The sequence below is a fragment of the Centroberyx affinis genome, unplaced genomic scaffold (assembly GCF_046629955.1).
Source record: "Centroberyx affinis isolate AG114_WGS23_722 - 3 ecotype Tasmania unplaced genomic scaffold, CSIRO-AGI_Caff_v1 ptg000596l_1, whole genome shotgun sequence".
Lineage (NCBI taxonomy): Eukaryota > Metazoa > Chordata > Actinopteri > Beryciformes > Berycidae > Centroberyx > Centroberyx affinis.
Window position 1 is genome coordinate 122,501 of NW_027279234.1, and position 10,449 is coordinate 132,949.

The 10,449-nt window shown below is 38.5% G+C and overlaps 1 protein-coding gene across 1 annotated transcript in view; it reads right to left on the bottom strand.

The window, feature by feature from the left end:
• The window catches only part of LOC139643407 (GRAM domain-containing protein 2A-like), a 54,349-nt gene extending 44,495 nt beyond the window's left edge, over positions 1-9,854 (bottom strand). Inside the window, exons 1-2 of the mRNA XM_071518546.1 lie at positions 9,751-9,854; positions 3,252-3,263 (exon numbers count right to left, since the gene is read on the bottom strand). Of these exons, the coding sequence (XP_071374647.1) occupies positions 3,252-3,263; positions 9,751-9,854 (116 nt within the window). The remainder of the gene's footprint in view (positions 1-3,251; positions 3,264-9,750) is intronic.
• Positions 9,855-10,449: the final 595 nt, after the last annotated feature.

Consider the following 10,449-nt stretch of genomic DNA (forward strand, 5'->3'; position numbering starts at 1 on the left):
CCACTAGCAGGTTGATTTGAATGCAGCATGAGAGTTGTTGAACTGTCTACATATCTAATGTTGTGTTTGCCCTGTGTGTGTGTGTGTGTATGTGTGTGTGTGTGTGTGTGTTGTAGCGGTTTGACCATGTTTAAACCAGTCAAACGTCAATGTCAAACCCCACAAAGGATACATGAATAAAGAATACACATGAACCCTGGTTATTTTTTCAACACAAACAAATTAATTGCAAGACTGTAGAATGGAAGGAAACACATGATTTAAATAAACTCAACCACACCATCAGTTCAATTTTCAAAAGGTATATTAGAACAAAAAGGGGTAGAATAGTTCTTTATAATTCAGTCCAGTTCCTCCTGTTTGTTTTATCAAGATGGCCGCCACTGCCTTTCCCATGTTCAGAGTCTCCCTACAATCCTCCAGAAATTACCAAAATATGGTGCCATCCATGCAAAATTAAATCATTGCTGATGGTACAGTAATGTTTTACTTCCATCCGTTTGGAAATTTTGTCAACTTGGTGTTTTTTGATCAAGGACATTGTCAAGGACCTGGGAGCAGATGGTGATTGGAAACAGAGCAGTATTTCATTAAGTCTACCCAGAATTTTTTCTTTTTTTCTTTTTTGTGACCTTCTTGAAAAAAGATGTCGATTACAACCAAAAAGCTGGTAGAGGAATTAGAAGAGATTAAAAAATCCCTCCATTTTATGTCTGAGGAGATCAGCAAAGTGGTAAAACAGCAGGTGAACCTCATGGGTCTAATGGAGGAGGTCCGTGAGCTGAGGGCCACAATCAACCAGAGGGACCAGAGGTTCGAACTGCTGGAACAAAGGATTTTTTTTTTTTTCAACAATATGTTTATTGAGTTTTCAACATTTTAAAAGGTAAAAAAACAAGGCAAAATAAAAACATTATGTATGCATACCTACAAATATCAAATAATATAAAATAATAATATACATGATATATATATATAGATACATACATAGTAATGAACAAACAATATTAGAATGATTAAAAATAAATTACTTAACTCCCATTACATAATAGGTAAAATAATAATAGTAATGACAGTTTAAAAAAACAAAACAAAAAAAACAAACACAAAGAGGGTACATTACAACAGAAGCAATTACAATACCTAAATATTCATCGTTTAAGTTGCACTACATTCATCTAAAACAGTTGCTTAAATGACCTCCATTGCAGAGACTATAATTACCCTTCCCCAGACTCATCCAACATATGAGATAAATCCTTGTCCCTAATATAATTTATAAATGGGCCCCAGATACTTTGAAACCTTTCTTGTTTGTCTTTGAGTGTGTATGTAATTTTTTCCAAAGGTTAACACAGAGACATTCCTTTAAGCCATTGCCCAATACTTGGTCTGCAGGTACTTTTCCATGTTAATGCTATAGATCTTTTGGCTTGTAAAAGGCACATGTCTACAAATATTTGTTCTCTACGTTTTATATTATGTCCCTCTGGATAGATGCCAAGAATAAAAAACTTAGGTTCCACAGCTATTTGGATTGATAAAATCTCCTGCACTACTATTCCAATATCTTTCCAAAATTCCCTAATTCTAGGACATTCCCATATACAGTGGAAAAAGTTTCCTTTGTCCTCCCTACACCTGTTACATAAATCTGGAATGTTGGGATTAAATTTATTTAATCCCAACACCAATATATTACACCAGTTTTTCTGGTGTAATATATACTCTCATTAACCAATTATATTGCAGAATTTTTAAACGTGTGTTAGCGGTTTGAATTTGAGCTTCATTGCATGCCTCATTCCAGTCTTCAATTGGTATTTCCTCTTGTAGATCATTCTGCCATGCTTTCAATTTAGATTCTGAGGATTCTAGTGATCTAGCAATCAACAAGTTATATATTTCCTTTTCCAAAGGGATTTTTAATTAAGACTTTCTCCAGTGAGGATAAAGCAGGGATGACCAAGGATTGTTTTTGATTAGAACCAATAAAGCTCTTGAGCTGTAAATAGTTAAAAAAAATGTTTACGGGGGACATTGTACTTGACAACAAGTTCCTCAAATGTTTTAATAACCTCATCCTCAGGACCAAAAATATCATTAAGTTGTCTTACTCCCCTATCCACCCATAGTTTAAAACCCCCATCAGCCCTACCTGGCACAAAATAATTATTACCCCAAATTGGGCTATACCGAGAGAGAGCAGGTGTTTCCTTTAAGTATTTTTGTACCTCATACCAAACAGCAATCATGTTTCTCACTATAGGGTTCGATGTTCTCTTTTTAAGGTTTTTAGGAGTATCAGAGTATATGTATGCCAGCAGCTGAAGCTTTACAGAGTGAGACTCAATGTCTTTCCATGCTGGTGAATTCTCTGTTGAGTAATAAAACCGTATAGTCCTAACTTGAGTTGCCCAGTAATACCACAACAAGTTTGGGCATTGTAGCCCTCCCCTGTCATAAGGTAAATATAGAAGGGATAAACAAAGTCTGGGGCGTCTATTTTTCCATATAAAATTATTGAATAATTTCTTTAGTCTAGGAAAGAAGTTTGGAGGAGGTGGCAAAGGAATATTTTGAAAGAGATACAATAGCTTGGGGAGAGTGTTCATTTTCAGTATATTAATTCTACCTATTTGGGAGATTGGAAGTGATGACCACCTATCAACTAACTAACTCATAAATAGATGTTATAACAGGAGTATAATTAGCTTGTACAACTTCTTCTAACCTATGAGTAATTTGTATTCCTAAGTAAGTAAAACTATTAACTATTTTGAAGTGACTGACATGATTGGGTGGATTATCTCTCTCATCCGAATTAAAAAGTAAAATGGATGATTTAAGGTTATTGATTTTGTAACCGGAGATATTGCCATATCTTTTAATGAGATCCATAAGAGCTGGAACAGATTCACCCAATTTTTTAAGAAGAGATTTCTTACTGCAATTGCTAAAGGCTCGACTGCAATCGTAAATAAGAGAGGTGATAATGGGCAACCCTGTCTACATCCCCTATTGATTTTAATTGGTTTGGATAGATTATTGTTAGTAACTATTTCTGCATATGGCTCTTTATATAAAAGTTTCACCCAATTACAAAAATTTTCTCCAACCCCAAACCGATCAAGTAGTTCAAACAGGTATGCCCATTCCACCCTGTCAAAAGCTTTCTCTGTGTCAAGTGACAGGAAAGCTGTATCTGGTGTCTCCCTCTGGGCATGTAAGATGTTTAAAACCCTTCTTACATTATGAAATTCCTGACGGCCCACAATGAACCCATTTATAATTCCAGGACTTATTGGTTTCAGATTTTCACATTTATCGTTTGATTTACCGGGTTTAGGAAGAAGAGTAATCAAAGCCCCTCTTAAGGAGGGTGGGAGGATCTCTTCCCGAAAGGATTCAATAAACATTTCCAGAAGAGGTGTCTTTAATTTAGATTGAAATTTCTTATAAAAATCAGTGGGCAGGCCATCTGGTCCTGCAGCTTTCCCAGATTTCATGCTTTTTATTGCCACAGAGATGTCCTCTAAGGTCACATCTTCCCCCAATGTTATCCTTTCCTCCTCTGAGATATTAGGAACATTAAGATTATTTAGGAATAAACTTTGGTCTAATAATTCTGGATCTCTTTCAGAACTATACAGTTTCTCATAATAATCTCTAAATGCCCTGTTTATTTTAATAGGGTCTATGATAGTATTGTCATTTTGATTTTTGAGGGCGGTAATAGCTCTTTCAGTTTGAAGTTGTTTTATGCGCCATGCCAGAATTTTCCCAGATTTTTCCCCTTGATCAAAGATAGTTTAAGTTTTAAAAGACTACCTGTAGCTTTTGAGGTTGAAATTTCATTATACTGTGCCCTCAATAATAATAATAATTCCTGATGTAATTTAGAACAGGGATTTTGATAATATTTCTCCAAGATCTTAATTTTTGACTCCAACATTGTTAATTTTTGTTTAGCTTTTTTAGATTTAGAACTTGTAAAACTAATGATCTGACCCCTATTAAAAGCTTTAAAAGCTTCCCACCTGGTGCATGCAGACGTTTCAGATGTATTGACTGTAAAATATATATCAATTTGTTTCTCAAGGAAAGAGATCAGATCTGGGTCCCGCAGCCATTTTTGCTGCAAACTCCATTTTGGTGGATCCTTTTTCAGCCCTGGATCTACATAACTTAAGTTATTTGGGGCATGATCTGAGATCAGAATACTGTCATAATTACATTCTTTGATTCTGGACATCAGACTTGCAGAGACTAAAAAGTAATCGATTCGGGAGTATGATTTATGTGTATTAGAAAAACATGAATAGAATAATACTTCAGGGTTTCTATCTCTCCATACATCCCTTAGATTTAATGTCTTAATAGATTGATGTATAATCTCTCTGCTGTTATTATGGGTCTTGTCTATATGTGATGATCTATCTTTACCGGGGTCTAATGTACAATTGAAATCTCCTGCTATTATATATTGACCTTTGAGGGATGAGAGATTGAAAAACAAATTGCTGAAGAATTCGGGGTCATCGTTATTTGGTGCATAGATGCTAACCAAATTAAGAAATTCTGTCAAAAGCGTGCCTTGAATTATTAGGTATCTACCTGCTTTATCGGTAATTACATTAGTAATATTTAAAGGAATAGATTTATGGATGAGAGTCATGACCCCTCTTGCTTGAGTATTAAAAGGCGCTGATAATACCTTACCTTGCCACCTCCTCCTAATCCTAATGTCTTCATCTAATGAAAGGTGGGTTTCTTGAAGAAAAATGATTTGGGAATTAATAATTTTTAACCTCCCCATCACCTGCTTTACCTTTTTTATTTTTTGCAACCCTCTGCAATTCCAAGAAGTAAACTTAATCTCTAATTCACCAGTCATAGATAATTATAAATTTGCGAATTTCTCGTACCAATAGGTAATAATGTACCAAAAAAACAAACAAACAAACAAACAAAAAAAACACGACATCTCTCAATAAACGAACAACACAAACTCCGTAGCTCCAGAACTGAGCATCCCCCCCCGCCTGTTCACTCCAGTAACGCTGAAAACCACTCCACACAAAGTGAGGAGTAATCAGGCTGAACTGCTTAACCTCTTTGCTAAGCGTAAAATTCTCCCTCCACTGTTAACAAAATAGAAACCAAACTAACAAATTGAGTAGGTGTATAAAGACCCAATGGTAAATCGTATTGCTGTTAACTATAAAAAACAAGTCATCCATCATCTAGACCTGGAAGTTAAACAAAACTCGAGCAGTGCATTATGGGATACGGAGGTTATTATCATGGCATATTCCGGTTGGTTCCTGACCCACCTTTTGATTCAAGTAACCCAAACAAAATTGAAATGACACATCTTAGCTCCCTAAATAAAAACATTTTAACTTGTTTACCTGTCACCAAGAACAGTACATAAATTATGCCAGATACGTTTACTTTGCCCATGAATAGAGCCAGTCATTAGTCGCTAGTCTGGTAGCCCCATGAGCCCCCGTTCCTAATATCACCCTCGAAAACTTTAGAAATGTGTTCTTCCTATACTTAAATTCACGTTTACTAGTCCCAAAATAGTAACCGTATATTGGCAATCTGAACTAGACTATACAAAATTAAACATGTAATATCAGTCCCATATAGCATCGTGTGCTAATCAGAAACTAGCTTACTCGCTATCAAAACAAGAGCCAAGTCATAGTTTTCATAGCCCCACAACATACTCATCCATTCCCATTCTCCTCTTGAATTCGTCTGATGAAATCCTCTGCTTCTGTCGGTTTACCGAAAGTTTGTGTTCTGTCCTTGTAGGTCACTAGCAGTCTAGCAGGGATGAGCATGCCGTGTTTTATCCCCATGTTACGGAGCTTCTGTCTGACAGAGTCAAATTCCTTCTGCTTTTTGTGCACTCCTGCCGCCAGGTCTGGATAGAAACGTACTGGATGATCCTTGTAGAGAATTTGTTTTTTGGCTCTAACTGCTCTTAATACAGCCACCTTGTCCCTGTCGTTCAGAAACTTCATAATCATTGTTCTTGGGGGTGCGTTGGGCTCTCGCCTCTGGCCAATACGATGGGCTCTCTCCAGTATAAGCTTCGAGCTTAGCGTTGTGATGCCCAGTGTCTCCGGAATCCAATTCTCAAGAAAAGAGCAGGCATCTTCCCCCTCCGCCTTCTCCGGTAGATTAACCAGCCTCAAATTAGAGCGTCTGGATCTTGCCTTGTCTGTAACTTTGTCTTCCAGCTCCCTTTTCTTATCCTCGAGAGTCCGGACCTTAGCCTGGAGGCTAACCACATCATCTTCTGTATTGGAAATACGGACCTCTGCACTTGTAATACGCTCCGTACACTCTCCTATATCCTTCCTCACTCCTTCAATTGCAACCATTATTCCGTCAAATCTGTTTAGTCAGTCTTCAGGTCTTTGATAGCTTCGAGAATCGCCTTGCTCTTTATTCCTTCTTCTTCGGCATTTTCAACAGTCTCACCCGGCATCACTTTAGCTTTAGCTTCCCCACTGTCCTTAGCCGAGCCGAAGTCTAATATTTTAGATTGCAGGCTCTTTGTGCGAACTTTACTAGATTTTCCTGGTGCAGACGACATCGGAATCTTTAGCAATGATGTTACTGGCTTTATTTTGGTAACAAATTAGGTATATTACCGAATTTTATTGAAGTTTAGTGGAGGAGAGAAAAACACGACTTTCTAGCCCGCCACCATTACCGGAAGTCTGAGGAACAAAGGATTGACGACTTGGAGCAGTACTCCCATGCTGATGACCTTATCATCACTGGGCTGGATACCAAACATCGCAGCTATGCCAGGGCTGCAGCCGGTGACCGACAAGGTGAGGACGCACCACCTGAGGAGCTGCACACACTGTTCAATTCCTGAGCAGTAAGAACATTCACCTAGAGAGACAGCAAATCTCAGCCTGTCACATTCTCCCACGCAAGGATAAAAAAACCAAGCCCACGATTATTGTCCAGTTTGCAAATCGAAAGCATAAGGTTGAAGTGTTGAGACAGTCCAAAAAACCTCAGGGTACTGGGGTGTTTGTAAATGAGCATCTGACGAAGAAAAATGCTGAAATAGCTAGGAATGGCCGTATCCTCAGAAAGCAAAACAAAATTCAAGCAACATGGACAAGGAATGGAAAAGTATTTATAAGGTTAAATGGACCACCAGAGCAAGCTAAGATGGTTGTGGTACGGAATCTGAGAGATCTGGATCAATATAAGTGACAATGTTTATAGATGGGGTCGGGTCACGGCATGTTGGGAAATGTGCCCTGGCATGGAACGACACAGCATACAACATAAGACAAAGAATCTACAACATCTTTAAATCTGTTTTGGTCAAGACATGCTGGGGAGCATGCCCTGTCAGAATGGAGCTTGAAGCGGAGATTTCTGCAAATCTTATTTCTAAACCGCTTTTTTCCTCCATAAAATGACATGAAGATGATGATGAAGATTTTCATTTTCCTGTTGAAGAAACTGAGAGTAATGATCTTTCTGAGAATGAAATTTCCTTAGTTGAGAATCGCTGTAACAAGAAGAAATGTGAGGAGTTAAATCTAAGTTTTCTAAATTTGACTGAATTTGACTTTGAATTTTTTTCCTAATAATATGAAATCAGCAAAGGTAATACCAATATTTAAAAATGGAGATAAGCACTACATGGACAATTATAGACCAGTATGGTCCGTGCATGAAGTATAATTCATTTGCAGTTGTTCACGTTGTATAATGAAAAATCCCATTTTTCTGGATATTTCCTAATTTCATTGTCCTAAGACGTGCAATGCAATTCAGCGCGAAAAGCGTCAGCTTGTTCCATTATCCAACTTGTACAATAAAATTTAACAAGGAAGTCGAGAGCCGGAAACAGAGACAGCTCGCCTTCAAAGTAAAAGTTGCGTGTTTTGAAGCGTGTTGGCTGCAGCGGTCAATTTAAGGAGAGCTAAACTACATAAATAAACAAATAGCCTAAATAATGAACATAATTCAAAACTGTTAACGCTTCGCTCATTTATTTTTTACACACTTTGGGGATGAAACGGGATGAAACTATGTAAAAGGAAGCAGAGGCAGCGGAACCAGCCCCGGGGATTTTCAAAGTAAACGCACCAAGACGCACTGAGCCGCTGCAGTCATTTACGAAAGTCAAACTTTTATGTGTGTTTGTGGTCTTGTTGTGTGACTTTATCCATGATGCTGTAATGTGTAAGAGTACATTGATTTAGTTTTGGATTTAAGCACTGTCTTTTAATTTACTAGATGATTAGAAGAGATGGTTAATCTTTGTGCAGTTCACATGTACAGTAGCTCATACTGGTCCCATAAAATGAATTCTTCATCATAAATCATTGTGGTATTGTTTTGTTGGATTTGTATTCATCAGTGATGGTGTACACAACATGGTCTAATTCTGTCAGTAAAAAATGCAACAATTCATGAAATAAAGTTAATTTTACTTGTGTATTGTGCCCCCTCCTGCCATTGTTAAAAGCCTATTAAAATGCTAAATGGCTTAAATAAGTGGAGGAAGTTATAAATACCTAGGGTAGGGTAGCTTAAATTGATAAGAATATAGGATAGGCGTATATAAGCATTACGCTTCTGCCTGTGCCTTTTCAGTCACTACTAAATACCCAGATTGTTTACTTTGTTTATATTGTCCAGACTGATTTATACTTATTGTATTATGTGTGATGACTGAATAAAAATACTACTACAAAAAAAAAAAAAACTACTACACATAAATCAGTTCAGTTTTGAAAGGAAACAAAAATACTCCACTTCGGGATTTCCCAGTTATCAGTTCAATGTAGTTTGGTTCATTTAACAAAAATACTGCACTTCGGAATTTCCCAGTTGTCCTCAAACTCAAAAACAAAAAACCACTAACCCCCAAAGCTTTGGTCAAAGTAAAAAATCAAATGGTCAGTCGGCTACCGCCGACTCACGGTTACCGTGGCGATTAATGAGCTGTTGTCGAGTCTCCGTTTGGCTGTCGGATCCCCGACGGATTTCCTGAGGAAGGTGAGGAGATGTTTGCCAGGTTCACGAGCATTAAACGTGGACTTAACGCGGCACAAATGCCTCGGTAGGTCTTGCTTCTCCCTGCTCTTAACTCCGGCGTCAGTCGCCATACTGAATATTGCGACTCCACATAAAGGAACGTAAGGGGGCCGGTCTTTTCGAAAGCGGGTAATTCAAAGCCATGTCACTGGTTGACAGGACTGGTGGGTGTGTGGAGGTGAGTGAAACATATCTCCCATTATCCATGATAACACAATTTGGGCGATCGCCACAGTGTGTGTGTGTGTGTTGGACAGCAGAGCTCCCTCTAAAGCTCTACAGTGAAGTTAATAATGGAATTTACAACACAATCAGTCGTCATGATGGTAAAAACTAGGAAAAAAAGGCCAGTTTGAAAATAACCAGAATTATCCTTTAATTAGCGTTTAGGGAAAAGGTGCAGAGCGAAACCTCAAAACCCCATCTCATCAGCACTGCATCATGTATGATTGCATCATGTCCTTTGTGGTTACATCATATCCTGTGTGATTACATCATATCCTGTGCAATTACCCCCTGAGAGGGCAAAATAAGAAATCTTTGAATCCAGTGAACTACGACAAACTCTGTGAAGCGCTGTGATGTTTGGTGTTTTCCGTCTCCAGAGAAACAGACTTCTGCGCCGCAGCATTTGTGGCTGCAGTTCCTCACCTGAACTGTGGGGGGCAATGTCCATCCTCCTCCCTGGGTGGCTCCGCCTCCTGGGGGGGCAGCACGCTGATGTCATCACTCTGCTCCAAGTTATCCGACATCATCATCACTGGCCTGGGGGAGGGGCTGGGGGACAGAACAACTGGATTACACACTGCAGCTCTATGGATGGAGCAATGTAGAGAAACTAATATTTCCAATGACAGTTGGAAATATCACACTAACAGAATTTTTTTTTTTTTCATTATCCCATTTCTAATTCAAAATGATGGGTGTCTGCAAACATTGGCCTTTAATTTGTCATACTGCTGCATTAACACTCTTCTGACAGACTGCAGAATAGTAATGACTGCAGGCAGAGAGAGAGAGAGAATGTGGGAGGCAGCATCAGATAACATGCTCTAAATATAGAGGTGTAGCTTGTTAAAGGAAGTTAACACGTGGGTGACTGGCCATCCTCTAAACAACAAGACCATTTAGAGCTGAGATTAGCAGTAAACAGAAACTCCACTGTTCCTCTGTTGGCCCTGAAAAGCTTCTCTGGAGAAATAAAGCTTTAACAACCTGCTTCCACCTTCAGCACCTGCTGATGAATCCTCACATCAGCAGTGTGTGACGCTGGGAGAGAGGGAGCAGAGAAGATAAATCCTCTGAGCCTCAGCTAGTTTGGAGAGGAAACAGTCAAGTCCATCTGATCAG